Source organism: Camelus dromedarius, chromosome 20 (assembly GCF_036321535.1).
Source record: "Camelus dromedarius isolate mCamDro1 chromosome 20, mCamDro1.pat, whole genome shotgun sequence".
NCBI lineage: Eukaryota > Metazoa > Chordata > Mammalia > Artiodactyla > Camelidae > Camelus > Camelus dromedarius.
Genome location: NC_087455.1, coordinates 20,995,262 through 21,013,469, shown reverse-complemented (window position 1 = coordinate 21,013,469; position 18,208 = coordinate 20,995,262). Strand labels below are relative to the sequence as shown.

The 18,208-nt window shown below is 32.2% G+C and overlaps 1 protein-coding gene across 1 annotated transcript in view; it reads right to left on the bottom strand.

Moving 5' to 3' along the window:
- CSMD3 (CUB and Sushi multiple domains 3) overlaps positions 1-18,208 on the bottom strand; it is a 1,010,791-nt gene that overhangs the window by 760,757 nt on the left and 231,826 nt on the right. Inside the window, exon 4 of the mRNA XM_064476888.1 lies at positions 9,948-10,142. Coding sequence (XP_064332958.1) covers positions 9,948-10,142 — 195 coding nt within the window. The remainder of the gene's footprint in view (positions 1-9,947; positions 10,143-18,208) is intronic.

The window sequence follows — 18,208 nt, the reverse complement described above, 5'->3', positions numbered from 1 at the left end:
CAGGCAATTAATTGACTTTATGAATACTAACAGATGGTGTTGATAAAATTCATCGTTCATATGAACAAATACAAAAACCCTTGCATCATACCCTCTAGTTTGATGTGGCATTCATTCTTAATTAAACTATCATGGTTAGGAAGCATCAAAAGAACTCTCTGGAAGTAACAGTTTCATCAAGAATACGTAAACTCTAAGGAAAGCAATAAGCAAATCATTATAGTGTTATCAGCACCCTGCAAAGTTATAAATTAAAGAGTCAGTATGCTATCAAGTGGCAGAAAGTAGAGGAGGGAAGCCATGAATTGAAGTCTATATTTTCTTTTTCTTAAAATGACAACCACACAACATCCAAATATACTATTTGTCTACTCTTTAAGCTTTAATTTAAAAAGTGGTTAGTGGGTGGTAAATTGCTCCTTAGAAAACCAGATCATGTGCTCTGTGAAGTTATCACTTCACAGACTCTACCTTTACCTGGTGAATATTAATAACATATGAGAACTACTTTTGAGACTAGAAAGGAAAATTACTGCCTCACTGAAAAAGTTATTACTCTGTATAGTTTGTATTTTTAGCAAGGCCTCTGAAATTTTCTCTTTTAAAGCACCTGAACTTCCTTCCACTCAACTGGGAAGAATTTAGGTCTTCCTTTTCAAGGTGCCTAACAGTCTATAGATTCTGATATTAAAGCAATTATCACACATTACTATAACAATCTGATTACAGTATGATCAGCCCTATTAGAACTGGATTCTTAAATAAAAGAAGTGTTTCTTAATCATATTTTTATATTCATCACATAAAACAATGCTTTGCATAGGGTGGGCCCTTAATAAATATATTTGAATGAGTAACTGTAGTCATCAGTATTATTGTCAAAGAAAAGAAAAGATGAGTTTGGCAAACTGAAGCTGAGTAGACTGAATTTCAAAAAAACAGCGGGTGTCATGTTTTGATAGATTAAAAAGCTACAGAGGTTAGAATGCAAGTCAAAGGAAATAAGCATGAAGAGTCTTGGGGATGAGGAGTAGGGAAGCAGAGTATACACTCAGGCAAAAACAAACAAAATGGCAACAAAACCAACAACAAAAATAGAAATGTTGGCTTTAGGGTTAGATGTGGATATAAAGATAAATGATATTATTCATCCAGTTTTTGTTAACTGTAATTCCTTTCTTTAAAGAGGAGATGATAAGAAGTACTTATGAAAAGTGGAAAGGGGGAGCTACTTAAGTAACTCAGTAGATAATTGGCACTTTATATATGCTATCATATTAAACTCCAACAGTACTGTGATATTGGTATTTCTGTCTATCTATTCATTCTATTATAGCTAAAGAAATAGTTTCCAAAATAATACAATTTTTGCTCAAAGGGTCTAGTCAGTAAGTAGCGAAATCAGTATTTAGATTCAGATCCTTCTGACCCCACAGGCTCTTACCTGAACCAAACAGGAAAGGAAGGAGTACCACAACAGAAATTAACTTTCGGGTAGTATTAGAAATACTCCATTGAAACTTCTTAAAATTCTTCTTGGCTTTAAGTACCTTAATAAATACTTTTGACTCAGGGCGTTTAGTGCCTTAAAAACTAAATAAACATCTTTTGAATGATTAAACTATAAAACTCCATTTACTCTCTTATAATAAAACATTTCTGAAGAGATATGCAAAAAAATGTTGGTGAAGTATCAAATGGTAACAAGCTAAGGCTTTGGAACCTGACAGAACGGCACCAAATATGGCATCCCCACCACATCCCCTACTGCAAGAAATTTTTTCATTGAATTCTAACATTGATGTACATCTGTGAGCAGAGATTCCCACTGTCTTTCTCTTTGTACCATACTATCTTTTCAAAGACATATGCATAGCAAATAGGCTCAGGACACAGAAACAATGTCTTCTACCAAGAGAAAGCTGTTTGTTTAAAAGCTTGGGAAAAAGAGAAAGGACCTCTCTCAAGAGCAACAGGCAGGCATGCCCATTATAAAGGATTTAATTTCTATAAGCTCATGATCCCTCTCTTATAATAACACATATTACATATGCAGGTATCTCATACTCTTCATGCATTCTATGAGAACTGGGGTTTGGAGAACTGGCAAAAATGCTGATACTCTGTCTCCTGACATTTCTGTGAATAATAAACCCTCCTTGGTTTCTGATTCAAGAGTCTTGTGTCTTCTATCACCATCCAAGAAACTGTGGCAGATAAATTATTAAACTGTAAATAAAGTACAATCTCAGACTTTTCATAGTTCTTGACATTTACTGGGTAACCTTGAGAAATTATTTTTTTAAATTTTTTGAACTTCAGTTTTGTACTGCTGTGAAATTTAAAAGTGAGTATGCTTATAAATTTCCTAGTATACTGTAAGTGTATACTATAAGCTAACAACAGTCATAGAACTAGAAATAAGGGGGTGCCATAAGCATCAACATGGCATGAGATGCTCTCCTTGTCTCTCTCCTTCAAATTATAACCAGTAAAACATCCATAACTGAACAAAAGTGATTTGGCCCAACATACCTGGATACCAGGGAGTTCCACACACCTGTACACATAAAGGTGGGTGGACTGGGACACATAGAGAAGGCAAAATAAAAGGAATAGCAGAGACAGTGCCTGTGGTCCTGGACCCTTGGCCATAGCAACTAAGCCTATAGCCCCAGAGAACCAGGTAGCAGCAGGGAAGGAGGCATACATGACTCCAGCCTCCAGCCTTTCAGCTGCAGTGGTTCCCACTGCCACAGGGAACCAGACAGCAGTGGCAGTGGGGCCTGCAACTTGTCCTACCAACCATGAAGGTACCTACAACTCCAGTCCTCTCCATCCACAGCAGTAAGACTTGCAAACTCAGTAACTCCAGATTCAGCAGAGGCACCAAAGACTCCCTATCCTCCCCTTCTCCCCAAACGCAGCAGAGCCTGTGACTCAGGAGATCTTGGACACAATGGAGGTGCCTGCCATCTCAATGCCCAGGAAATGATGCCAGCTACAACAGTAACAATGGCACAAGGGCATAAGCAACTACAATGAGGGAACCAGTGATACCTCTGGCAAAGGTGGCAGAGGGTGCAAAGTGCTGACTCTCAAATATAACCAGTGGCAGCTCAGGTGAGAGAAACTAAAAATTTGTGTTATAATGCAACCTACTGAAAAACAAAAGAAAGGCCTCTAATTACTAATCTATTAAATCATTAGTAAATTTTTTTAATTTACTTAAATAATAAAGGTGTTCACTACTTCAAATGTGACAGCATAGAAACAGCTCATCAAGCACCATGAAAAACCACAGTAACACAGTAACACAGTATCACAAGAAGAAAATAACAATTCTCCAGAAACCAACTTAAAGTCACAAAATACTGTGAACTAACTGATGGAGAATTTAAAATAGCTGTCATGAAAAAACTCAATGAGTTACAAAAAGCTCAGAAACACAGTTCAATAAACTCAAGAATAAAGTTATTAAACAGAGAGACTACCAAGGAGACAAACTCTAAAAGGAACCAAACAGAAATTCTGCAGCTAAGAACTCAATAAATGAGATGAAAGATACATTAGAAAGCATTGGAACTAGACCAGATCATATGGAAGAGAGAATAAGCAAGTTCAAAAAGAAAAATAGAGAAAAAATAAATGTAGAAGAGAGAAGAGGAAGAAGGAGAAGAGGAAGAAGAGGGAGAAGAGGAAGAAGAGGAAGAGGAAGAAGAAGAGGAAGAAGGAGGAAGAGGAGGGAGGAAGAAGAGGAAAAAGAAATATTTTATGAGAACTCTATTAGAAAGGAAATGTTAGGGTAATGGGTATCCCAAATGAAAAAAAAAGGGAAAAAAGGTACATAGAGTTTATTTAAAGAAATCATAGCTGATAACATCCCAAACATGGGGAAGGAATTAGATATACAAGTTCATGAAGCTAAAGCAAATATCTATTTACCTCAATGCAAAAAGACCTCCTCTAATACACAATATATGGAAACTGTCAAAAGTCAATGACAAAGAAAGAATTTTAAAAGCAGTCATATAAAAAAGAATGACAGCCTAAAAAGGGAACTCCATTAAGCTATCTGTAGGTTTCTCAGTAGAAACTCTATAGGCCAGGATAGAGTGCAATGGCATCTTCAAAATATTGAAAGATAAACACTGCCAGCTGAGAATACTCTATACAGTAAAGTTATCCTTCAGATATGAAGAAGTAAAGCTTTTCCCAGAACAACAACAACAACAAGCTTAGAGTTTATCACCACTCGACTACTAGACTTGCTTTACAACAAATTTTAAAAGAGTCCTTCTACCTGAAATGAAAAGGCAAAATTACATAAAATTTTAAGGTGAGAAATTAGAATCATAAAATTGAAATCAGAAAATTGTAGGTTGTTAACATTTAACTCTAGAATAAAAGATAAAGGGGAAAATCAGTAAAAATAACTATAGCTGCTTCTATTTTGGTAATAAAACCACAAAATAAAGAGAGATAATTTGAGATGACAAGAACATAAAAGAGAAAGAGGAAAAATGACAAAACCCATAGAGGCAAATTCAGGTAAGATGCTATCAAGAGGAAAAGGACTATTTTATTTATGAGATATTTTATACAAACTTCATAAAAACCATGAAACATAAAACTAGAGCAGACACATAAAAAAGAAAGAAAAAAGAAAAAAATATGGAAGAAATTTACCAAAATAGAATGGCAGACAGAAACAACAGGAAAACAACAACAACAGAGATATAGAACAACCAGAAAACAAAACACAAAATGGAAGTACTAGGTCCTCATTAATCAATGATCACCCTAAATGTAAATGGATTTAACTGAAACACCAATTGAAACACAGAGTGGCTGGGTGGAATAAAAAATAAAACCCAACTACATGCTGTCTTCAGGACATTCAACTCATCTCTAAAGACAAACACTGACTCAAGGGGAAAAGATGGAAGATGATGCTGTATACAAATGACAGCCAAACAAAAGTGGACATAACCATACTCTATCAGACAAAATAGAATTCAAACCAAAAGTGGTAACAAGAGATAGAGATGGACATAGTATGATAAAAGGGACTTTTCATCAAAAAGACAGAACAGTTATTAATACATATGCACCCAACAGAGGAGCTCTAAAATGGATGAAACAATTAGTAACAGAGCTACGGGGGAAACTGACAGCAACACAATAATAGTAGGGAATTTTAAGACCTCACTTATACCAATGAATAGATAATCGAGACAGGAAGTCAACAAGGAAGCAGCATCAATAAATGAAACATTAGACAATATGGACTTAATAGATTTTATGGAACATTACATCCAAATGCAGCAGAATACACATTCTTTTAGAGTGTACATGGAACATATCAAGAATAGATCGTATGTTAGGACACACAAAAAGATTTCAATAAACTTAAAAAGACTGAAATGATATCAAGCATTTTTTCTGATCACAATGGTATGAAACTAGATATCAAGTGTAAGAAAATAGCTAGAAAAATCACAGTCTGTGAAAAGTGAACATGTTACTGAACAACTACTGGATCAATTATGCAATCAAATGAAAATAAAAAATACACCTGAAGACAAACAAAAGTGAAAATACAACATACCAAAATCTATGGGATGCAGCAAAAGCAATACCAATGGAGAAGTTTATAGCCATAAAAGTCTACCTCAATAAATCAGAAAAAATCTCAAATATATAATCAAACTTTATACTTAATAGAACTAGGAAAAAAAAAAAAAAGAACAAACAAGGCCCAAAGTGAGTGGAAGGAAGGAAATAATAAAGATCAGAGTGGAAATACATGAAATAGAAACTAAACAGATAGCAGAAAAGATCAATGAAATGAAGAGCTAGTTCTTTGAAAAATAAACAAAATTGACAAACTTTTAGCTATTATCACTAGGGAAAATAAAAGGAAGAAGCTTCCAATAAATAAAATCAAAAAAGAAAGAGAAGAAATAACAAAAGATATCACAGAAATATGAAGGATTGTAAGAGAATACTATGAATAGCTATATGTCAATAAACTGGACAACCAAGAAGAAATGAATAAATTCTTAACAATCATACGATGTTCCAAGACTAAATCATGAAGGAACAGAAAATCTGAATAGACCAATCACTGGTAAGGAATTAAAACAGTAATCAAAAACCTCCCAAAAAACAAAATTTTAGGACCAAAATGGCTCTACAGATGAATTCTACCAAACATCCAAGGGAGAATCAATATCCAATTCCTCTCTAACTCTTCCAAAAACTGAAAAGGAAAAACAGTTCTGAACTCATTTTATGAGGCCATCATTACCCTAATACCAAAACCAGACAAGTACAACACAAAAAAAGAAAATTATAGCCGAATATCTCTGATGAACATATATGCAAAAATCCTCTACAGATATTAACAAACTTAATACAGTAGTGGATTAAAAAGATCATACACCATGGTCTAGTGGGATTAATTCCTAGGATGAAACTATGGTTAAACATCTGCAAATCAATGTGAGATTATATTTATATATAAATAACAAAATGAATATACATATATAACATTAACAAAATGAAAGATAAATATCATATATTCAACTCAATAGATACAGAAAAAGTATTTGACAAGATTCAACACTTTTTTATGACCAAAAACACTCTCAATAAAATAGGTATAGAAAAAATGTACTTCAACATAATTAAAGCCATATATGATAAAGCCAAAGCTAACATAATACTCAGAGATAAAAAATTGAAGGCTGTTTTTTTCTAAGAAGAGGAACAAGATAAGGATGCCCACTCCCACCACTCATTAAACACAGTATTAAAAATGCTAGACAGAGCAGTTAGGCAAAAAGAAATAAAGAAAGAAAAAGAAAAAGAAATAAAAACAACCAATTTGGAACAGAAGTTAAGATTGTCACTATGTGCAGATGACATGATTATATAGAAAATCCTAAAGACTCCACCAAAAGCACTATTACAAATAATAAATGAATACAATAAAGTTGCAAGATACAAAATCAATATACAATTTTTTTCATTTCTACACACTAACAACAAACTAGAAGAGAGAGAAATTAAGAGAACAATCCTATTTATAATTGCAACATAAATAAACAGATAAATACCTAGGAATAAATTTTAACAAGTTGCTGAAAGGCCTGTACACTAAAATCCATAAGATACTGCTGAAATAAACTGAAGACAGAAAGAAATGGAACTGTTAGAAATGTCTATACTACCTAGAGCAATCCACAGGTTAAATATAATCTGTATCAAAATTCCAACAACATTTTTCAAAGAAACAGGAAAAAAATGCTAATATTTATATGAAACTACAGAAGATACTAAGTAGCTGAAGCAATTCCAGGAAAAAAGGACAGAGCTGGAGATGTCACACTCTCTGATTTCAAATTAAACTACAAAGCTATAGTAACCAAAACAGCATGATACTGGAAGAAAAGCATACATATATATCAGTGGAGCAGAATTGAGAGCCCAGAAATAAGCTCACACACATATAGACAATTAATTTATGACAAAAGAGCAAAGAAAACACAATAAGAAAGGATAGCTTCTTCAATAAATGACACTAAGAAAGCTAGACAGCCACATGCAAAAGAATGAAACTAGACCACTATTTTCCACCACATTCAAAAAGCAACTAAAAATGGATTAAAGACTCAAATATAAGACATGAAATTATAAAAAAAAAAAAGTAAAAGAAAGCATAGGCACACTGTCACTGATCTCAGCAATATCTTTCTGAATATGTCTCCTAAAGCAAGAGAAACAAAAGCAAAATGAAACAGAACAAAACAAAAAACAGATGGGATTATATCAAATTGAAAAGCTTCTGCACAGAAAAGGAAACCACAAACAAAATGAAAACACAACCTACTGAAAGGGAGAAGATATCTAAAAATTTTAAAGTCATATATACAACAAGGGGTTAATATTCAAAATATAAAAAGAACTCATATAACTCAACAACAAAAACCTTATCAAAAAATGGGCAAATGATCTGAATAGGTATTTTTCCAAAGAAGACAAACAGATGGCTAACAGGGACATGAACGATGTTCAACATTACTAATTATTAAGGTAATGCAAATCAAAACCACAATGAGATTTCGTCTCATACTCATTAGAATGGCTACTATCAAAAAGGCAAGAAGTAACAAATATTGGAGAGGATGGAGAGAAAAGGGAACCCTCATACACTGTTGGTTGAAATGTTAATTGATACAGCCATTATGGAAAACAGTATGGAGGATCCTCAAAAAATTAAGAATAGAATTACCATGTGAGTCAGCTATACCACTTCTGGGTATTTATCCACAAAATAGAAAAACAGTAACTAAAAGTTATATATGAACCTCTATGTTCATGGCAGCGTTATTTACAATAGCCAAGATGTGGAAACAACCTAAGTGAGCAAAGACAGATAAATGGATATAGGTGATATGGTATTTATCATCAATGAAATATTACTTATCTATAAAAAAGAACAAAATCTTGCCATCTGAGACAAGATGGATGGATCTTGGAAGTATTATGCGTATTATGCGAAGTGAGTTAAGTCAGATGAAGAAAGAAAAATATCATACAATTTCAATAATATGTAAAAAAAAATTAAATTTAATTAAATAACAAATGAACAGAACAAAACAAACACATAGATACAGAGAACAGGTTAGTGGTTACCAGAGGGGAAGGGGGTTAAAATGGGTAAAGGGAATCAACTGTATAGTGAAGGATGAAAACTGTACTTTTAGGGGTGAACAGGCTATAGTTCATACAGAAGTCAAATCATAATATTGTGAACATAAAACTTATATAATAAGCCAATGTTATAAGCTAATGCTACCTCAATATTGTTTAAATAAATAAATAATAAATAAAGTAGGAGAAAAATTAACAACAAAAGAAATGGCAGGAGCAGCAGAGAGAGCTAACATTAAAAGAAAGCCAACATGGGGCTAATATACCACGAAGTGGCAGGTACAGGCTAATTTATTTAAGAATTGGAACAGGTGGGCTTGTTTCCTCCTTGGTTAAATGAGATAAATGAATCACAAAGAGTTGACGAGATTTGCCTGAGGTAACATATGGTAATTGTCAAAGCTGGGATAAAAACAAAATCAACTATCTCTGATTTCTAGGGGTCTCTTCAGCATGCATTTACAGCTACATGTTTAAGAGGAAGCTACATAGTAATTTGGATGAGTAGTTAGACATTCCTACCATTTGTAGAGGAATTACAGAAACACATGCCAAAAGAACGAAATATAACTCATTTGTCTTTTGCTTGTTAGAAAAGAAAGCCCAGTCTACAGAATTTCTGTGGGCAAGATTCATGCATGAATTTAAAAAAAAAAAGATTCATCCATGAATTCAGTTAATGTTGAACATGTTCTATCTTCCAGGCTACGTACTTTGAACCTTTGTCTACATTAGTATATTATGTTGTCCTCATAATACAAATGATCCTTCCCAAAATTGATAATAAACTATACAGAATTCTGAATTTCACAAATTCCCATGCTAAATCCTCTAGAGAAATCTTTAAAAGATCCATAGATTCAGTCAATATTTCAAAATGAAAACAAAATCATGACTTTGACAGACTAATTAAACTTGTAAATATCATAAACTCCATGTTTTCTAACATAAATATGAAGACATATCTCTATATATAATGCATGTATAAATATAGAAATGTATTCCACTGTGTCATTTCACAAATAACATTGTCTTATCTCAGCAAATATTTTTCTTAATCTGTCATATAGTGTATGTGTTTTATATATATACACATTTTTAAGCTTCAGATTTTATAAAACAAACACCAAGCATGTCTTGCAAATATAATGTCTGATTACAAACCTTACTCTTAAAATATTTTCATTGTGTCAAACATTCAGTCAAGATAAAAATAAACTTTTTACCTCTACAGATGGGAACAGGAAAATCCCATGAGGCTGTATTAACTGAATTGGCTATACAGGTGAGTTGAGGGTGGCCATCGAGGATATATCCAGTTACACAGCTGTAGCGGATCTTGTCCCCAACGTCAAACCTTGTACCATATAATACACCTTTGGGTGGAACTCCTGGGTTTCCACAAGAGCTACTCTGCAATTCTATAGAAGAGGGAAAAAGGGAGAGTTTACAGTTATTTTAAAATATATTTTAGTATTTTAGATTTATAAAATTATATGTATATACAAATGTCATTTTTCCTTTTAAGAAGCTTTACAGAAAAGTGGAAACATCTTCTATTTCAAATACACAAAAGGAGAAGTATAGGAAAGGAACTAAATTTTACCTAATAGGTGTTAGTTGTCATTCTTTATGTTAGAAAAATTTAGATATTTTACATTATTTAAGCTTTGTACCAATTTTTTAAAGTAGTATTACTCATATTTTACAGATAGTTAAAATAGATCAACACTATTTACATGTCTTCTTTGAAGTTACACTGTACTAACATGGTAATATGCAAATCAAGTTTTATTAATATGCTCCCCATTACTCTGATGTTTCTACTTAACCCCAAACCATGATTATTCATCTGAAAAATACACATTTGGGGTGGAATTGTTTTTTAACTTAAGAAAAATACAGTGCAGTAAAAAATGGACATATTTGAAGTTAGAATGCTTGGGCTAGAATTCAGGCTCTAATACTTGTGTAACCTTGAAAATATAATGAGAATTATAACAATAAGTACATATGGTTGTAAAGTTTTAATTAGATCAGTATGCAGAATAACTGGAAAATGACTAATATATTGGAATATTTCACCTGTTGCCTTGTTATTTTATTATTTACTGCTTAAAAGTATGTAATATATAAATATAAGAGATTTTTAAAGTAATATTCATTTCAAAGAAAAATACAATTTCACTGTAAGTGAGAAAAATAGAAAATATATAGAAATAGCAGAAGCTACAGAACTTAATGAATTTAGGGGAAAATTATATTTTCTTACATTATTTTCTAAATTTTCTATTATATTACCTTTACATTATATTACTTTTATACTACAAATAATAATCAATAGAAATACAGTAAAGAATGAATATGAATGGGCTAAAAGGTATTCCACTTTGAGTAAAGTCTACAGTTCAGCTAATAGTATTATAAAAATGTTAATTTCCTAGTTTTGACAGTTATGCTATGGTTACATAGCAGTTAATATTAAGGGAAGCTGGATAAGAGTATGTATATAGGAACTCTGTACTGTTTTCACAATTTACCTAAAAGTCTGAAATTACTGCAAAATAAAAGCTAAAAAATAATTACAATGCAAAAATAAAGTATGTTTCCATTTTGCCTTGATATTCATCCTATTTAAGTTCCATGTGATATCATTTTATTTTAAAACAAATAATTATAAACTATTCTAATACTTAAAATATCAAGGACAATATTAAGTAAAAATATCAAATTTTTAAATGCTTTGTAAAATGTAGATGCAACTGTCCAAAAGCAGTGATCATTTACTGATACTTAGTGCAATATACAAAGCTGAAATTTTATATTCTTACCCATAATATGCTTCAAGTACTTTCAAGAGTGTTTAAGTGAACTCTTTTTTTGTTTAATTTTTCAATGACACTAAAAGGAAAAAAATCAATGATGAAGTTCAAATGAGGTCAGTCTGATCAATGAAAATTGTATTGAGGATTCCTAGAACTTGCACTACATGCATTAGAAATAAAGTATTTAGTTTTACCTTGAAACAATTATTTTAGATCCTCAAACTTAGGAAAGTAAAGAACTTAACTAATATTAATTAAGTGTCAATGATTTCTCTAAATAATAGGCCATTCCTTAAGCTTCCTTAGCATGAATGATGTATTATAAACCAATATTTGTAAAATATATGAAATAACAGTAATCAAGGTTAATGAGCTCTAATATTTCACTTTACTATTTCTCCAAGGTATATTCCACAGGTTCATTTTCAGCAATATTAAAACATATTTATTGTCTGTAAACTTTGAGCAGTTCTTTACAAAATACTTTTGAAATGAACAGTTTATTTTGAAATAGTTAATTTTTTGGAAAATTCATTTGATTAATAGATGAGATGTTTGAGGCAAGAGATGGTGAGATTAGTAAGTTTAGATAAAATGAATAAGAATTCAATTTCTTGAATATAGTAATCAAAAAGAAAATACTTTTAATGAAACTACCACTTGTGGCCTTAGAATCAATCCACTCCTTTCCCTCTCACCCCATAAGAAATAATTAAGGTCAGGACTTCAATTATCATGAAATTATATACCTAGGGGGAAAAGCAGTTTCCAAATTATTTCACAGCAGACAGTTAAGTATAGGAATAAAAGGAAAGAAAGAAGAAAAGCTCTAAATAGTTGTTATACTCAGATTTAACTTTCATTTAAATGAACAAATGAACATAGCCCAGAAAAAAAGAATCTAAAGCAAAAATGGAAAATTTATGAAGTGAATCAGTGTATGGATAACAACACTGGTTGGAATTTTAATAGATTACCTAATCTATCCCTTGCCTTGTGGCTGACTTATTTCTAAACCAGAAGATAGGTAAGAAATCAGGCTGCTTCAAAATAAAACTCAAAGGAGATAATTCCAAAATATGTCTGTTTCTCACGCTCAGGAAATTCCTGTTTCATTTGCCCTGTTCTTTGACCTACATAAATAACAACTACCCATCATCCTCTGTATACTGAATAACCCATGAAGACAGTTGCTAAGTGTTTCACATTCAGGTTTAATATATCCCAATTCTATAGCCATTGTTCATGAATTCTATTCTTCATCCTCTCCCAAACCTTTAATTCTGGACTTCTCTCTAAGCTGCCTATGTCCATTTTAAGATCAGAGCCAAGAAAAACATGTTATTAACTAGAAGAATTATATAACCCTATTTGATATAGCATCAAAAAATGCTATGTTCTGATTGAACATTCATCTTTTAGTCTTGATTTTTTAAAATAAATAGTGCTGCATATTTAAATTTTTAATTAAATTAGCTTTTTAATTTCTATAAGAGTTTTGGAACTAGCTAAGATAGACTAATTTTTAAACACTATTTCTACCAGCTGTCAAGAGTTCGAATTTCAGGGGAAAATGAAGATACACATGGTAGGTCATGTTCAGTGATACAAATTATAAACTAATTGCTAATATACAAGGTATTTCAATAAGTAGTGATTTTGTTTATTATAAAATCATTCTTAAAGAAAATACAGATTTAAGCAATAAAATGAAGAATGCTCACGCAATTTATCAAATGTATATGCAAGATAGCCACACTGTGCTTGTCACTTCAATATGCTTCTAAAGCAGATGATTAAATCTAAAAACAGAATTGCCAAACAGATTCAGCTATCTTTCTTCACCAAGAGATTACATTAATACATCAATCAAAAGGTTTAGATAATTAAATTAAAAATACAGCATTCCATAGTGCAAAGATTAAAATGGGACTGGAGTATGTTAGGGGAGAGTAATACAAAATTATTTTCATCATGCTGTTGATTGAGCATTGATCAAATTTTTTAATGCAAAGACTAATAAAGAAACTCCCTATGTACTGCAGCTTTATTTGAATTTACTCTTGGAATTATGCCACAAGATCATGTTTGTAAGACAAAACTAAAATACTTAGGGTGAGCAGTTTAGTGAATTGAAAGTATCAGTACTGGAAAATGAGTCTGAAGACTTTACACACAAAATATGTCTCTGAAAATGTCAGAGATTCTTTATGTAATTTCACTGCTGTATCCACACCAAATGGATTGAGTAAAATTAAAATTTATTTGTTTTTTTTTTCCTGGAAAGATGTTTTCTTATTTGCCTTCTCAAAGATATTGAAGTTATCAATAAATAACATAAAAGTGATTTGGCAACATAAAGTGTAAAGGATTGTTATACAGCAAAAATTACTTTAAGAGATCCAAGATGAACAAAAATCCAATTGTTATAGAGGTTAGAGTTCAGTGACATTTGTCTATATTAGTTAAAAGAAAACATAAGAATAAATTACTTTATAAGTAACACAATTAATTTATTCATCAGAAGTCCTTGAGGGTTACCATTAACATTGCTCTGTGACGTGTACCAGTTAAGGTAACACCACTTTACTTGCTTTCTACTAGTTTACAGTTTGAGAAAGGTAATAGCCTTAGTTGTTAAAATCAGTTCTGAGCCATACTCTGTTTTAAGCATTCATTTTCCCACCTTACATCTCACAAAATACCCAACACCATATATGATTTCCCACATTGTACAAAAAGGGCAACTGAGACTCAGATTAAGTAACCTTCCCAAGGCCACCCAAATAATAAATATCAGACTTGTGGTTCAAGGCTATATGTCTCTAACATAAAAGTCTTAGATCATTTCACAATTGCATATTGTTGCCCATGAAAAGCAGATATTCATTCTACCAGTGTTTATTAGTAGCTATCATGGGCAATATTTTGAGGATATAGTTTTGCAAATAACAGACATAGCCTTGTCTTCATAAAGTTTATAACTTGATGGTGACCAGGGAAATAAATGACTACAGAATACTAATTATAAAGTACTAAGAGGGATAAAGGAAACATATAGGCTAACATGAAAGTATATAATTGAGAAAACTTAATTAGTCCTAATTAAGAGGAAGTCTTGAACAAATTTTCTGATGAAGTAAGGTTTAGAAACAGGATAAAGACTTAGCTAGGGGGAAAAAAGGAGATTAGCAAGAATAGTCAAAATTTTAAAATGTATGATTCAAAGTACTATAATACTTATTAGACTTGAAAATACAATGAAGACAGGTTTAATGGATGTGGTAGGGTAGAAACTAAATTAGAAAAAAAAAAAATTCCAAAAGGGTTGACCAAAAATAGGTTCATAGGTTCATGTAGTAAATACATATACTATGCATAGGTCATGAATAAAAAGGGAAACTATTCTGTCATTAATTTCTTTTTTTGAGAGAGAGAGATTAGTGTCTTTATAAGCTCTTCAGAAGGGAAAAAAATGAGAATAAATAATTGGAATCTATCCTAAATAAATAACTGAGCAGAGATTTTCATTATATGTATGATACGTACTGTGTGTTTACTAATTTAATACTAATTCAACTTAATATGAGTAACTATATTAAATAGGATCACCAAAATTAATTCTTAAAAGATAAGTAGCCAAAATAATATATGCATACTATTTGGATATGAGAATATCAACTTTACAGGGCTGTTGATATGATTACATAAAACAATATATACAAGTCACTTATATGCTGAGCCAGCACTCACTACAGGGCAAACATTATTGTTCAACATATTGCAACTTTATTATTATTATAATCAATTTTTCATTTGAGACATCTAAATTAGGTGTGATTAAGTTATGATCTACTAAAGGTAGGGTCCTGTCTTCACTTTGGCTGAAAAATGTTGCCTGTCATATCAGTAAACAGAGGATATTGCAGCCTACAAGACATCTGCCATTGCAGCTGCCCTGAACTGTGCAGCCTGAGGGAATTCAGGACAAAGAAAACAGGATACGGACCCTAGGTAGCTGAAGTGCGTATCAAAGGAATGATTTCAATAAGTCCAGGCTCCTGCATCTTCCTAATCCATAGAAAAGTGCTAAAATCATTCATTTGAGATGTCTCCTTTTTCTTTAATTAACAGTAATCTTTTGATGTCCCCACGACCTGTTTGTGTTTTTGTTTTCCTCAAGAACTCCTATAAATCCTGGATCCTTCCTTACCTCTTTGGAACAGTCCCTCAGAGCTATCTGAAAGGCTGTCCCAGGCTTAAGTCCTCAGTATGACTCCTGAATAAAACATAATCTCAATTTACGGCTGTGTATTTTTTCTTCAGTCAATATTGTTAAATGTTAATTGTTCAAGGTGTAATCTCAACTCTTGGTAGAAGATCTGTATAAGCAAATCCACAAATTGTCACTGACTCTTTCATTCTTTCATCTATTGCTTGGTGTCATATATCAAGCACCATGCCAGGCACAGTGATTACAAAAAGGTATCTTTGATGCATTGCAGCCTAACAAAATCCCAGTAAGTTAAAGGAAAAAAAGTTTAAAATACAATTTGAATCCTGAGAGTATACATAAAGGATTATAAGAGAACTGAGTCATGTTTTCCCTGGAAAAATTCAGTAAAACTCTACTATTCGATTTAGAAAAAGAAGAATGATTTATACTAATAAACATATTAAAACAAACCTGACTCTAAAAAATACTTCCAATTTGTTAGGAGCACATGAATAATTGTGAAAGGCAAGATATTTAGCAAAATTTCAAAGAAAGCATGGCCTTGAAAATTTCAATGAAAATCAAATGAAAGAATAACAGATACCATGACTACAGAATTGCATAATTATTCAGTCAAATAGATGAAGCATGATCCTGCTGAGATCAATTAACAATGCTTTAAAACACTGTAAAATTATATCTACTAAGGGAAGTAAAATCAAGTTGTTTGTGCTTCTTACAGAAAATTAATCTCAGGGTTTTATTTCCCAGATGATTAAAAATAATTTAAGAAAGCGTAACATCAAGATAAAACACCTAGTATCTCTCATCCTGAAACTTGAAAGCACTTAACTAATACATTTTTCAACTTTAGTGGTACAAAATGTTCTTTTATTACAGATACTGAACCATTTCATTCACATAGGATGTAGATGTATTTGAGAATTCATTTGAAGGCTTCAGTTTGAGGAAACATTTTGTGAATATTTTGAATCATTCACTTTACCATGTCCTCATGGACTTTTATTTCAGTATACATAATAGAATAAAATTTATTCTTTACATTTGTTTCCTTACTAGATTATGAGCATCTTGAAACAGGGGCTCTAATTCACATCTTTGTGTATCAGAAACTAAGCACATTGTGTGATATATTGTTTGATGTATGTTTGACAAGCAAATTCTAGGTTTCTGAGAGATGCACAGCCAGTTTTTGTTTGTTTTGTTTTGTTTTTCCACTAAGGCCAACTCTAGTGCCTCATGGACTTAGTGACCTATTGTAGTGCCTCATGGATTTAGTGACCTATTAGAGCAGAAAATGGACAGTCAAAATAAATATCCCCATGTGAATAAAGGAAGAAAGGGGAATATTCCATAGTCATTGGAAATAAATATATCCCATTGGAAGACCCTGTTTCTGTTCTTGAGAGGGTGCTCCTTTGTCCTGTGTCTTCTTTTGCCCCCTGGCATTTCCTGTTGAACAGTTCTTCCTTGTCCAAATTCTCTGTGGCAAAATTTGAAGTAGGTGTGGGAGAGTAGACTGTCCTTGGGGTACACAACTCTTATATCCTACATCTGCTAATGCAGATTTGGTGCTTGAAAATTGCCTTAAGGATTGAACAACCAAAGAGTTTTGCAGATGACTTCTAGGGTTTATTTGGCTAAAACTCCCTCTAAAAACTTATTAAGAATCAGTTTACTTGCTTCCAGTTATTTTCATGTGCCAGTGAACATGCTCCACCCACTCCCAACCTGTTTTAACCATCTCTCTCATTCTCTTTTTAATTGAGACTACCTTGCATTGATCAGAAGCAATAAGCTTGTGCAAAAATGAAACATTCTTTAGCTGATTGTTGCTCTAGGGCTGCCCTTTATCTTTTGACTAAGAAATTTAATAGGAGACTCTGATAAGCCTTCTTATCCCTTGCTGTACAGAAGCAGTTGGCTTTTCCCACCTATAAATCACCAGAATTTTACACTCTATTTTCTTCAGACTCTGTTTTCTTTGATCTCTCCTTGAAAATTGGCCAATATGTGGCTGAGCTCTCATCTTTGTTGTAAACTCTTGTCAAAGCCAGCCAGGAACAGGTCACACACCTTGACAGTTTTTTGTTGTTTTTTTTTTTTAAACCTAATCCTTTTGAGCTTTTTGAGCTAAAGTTCTAGTAGTCTGTCTTCAAGATTATCATAAAAGTTACTTCACCACAGCTGCCATAATTTAGAAAAGGCACCAGCCTTCCAATTCATAATAGGTTTCCTCACTATCACTCCTGACCACAAAATAGTAACAGACATTTTAGGCTTTCATTTTAATCCACTACTTCTAGCACAAATATTTCATCAATGCCAGAAATAAAAAAAACATTTTTAAGCAAAAGGGACTTAATATAGTTTCTAGGAAGAAATTGTAGGGTGGATGTCTTAATACAGATCTAGCCCAATAAGG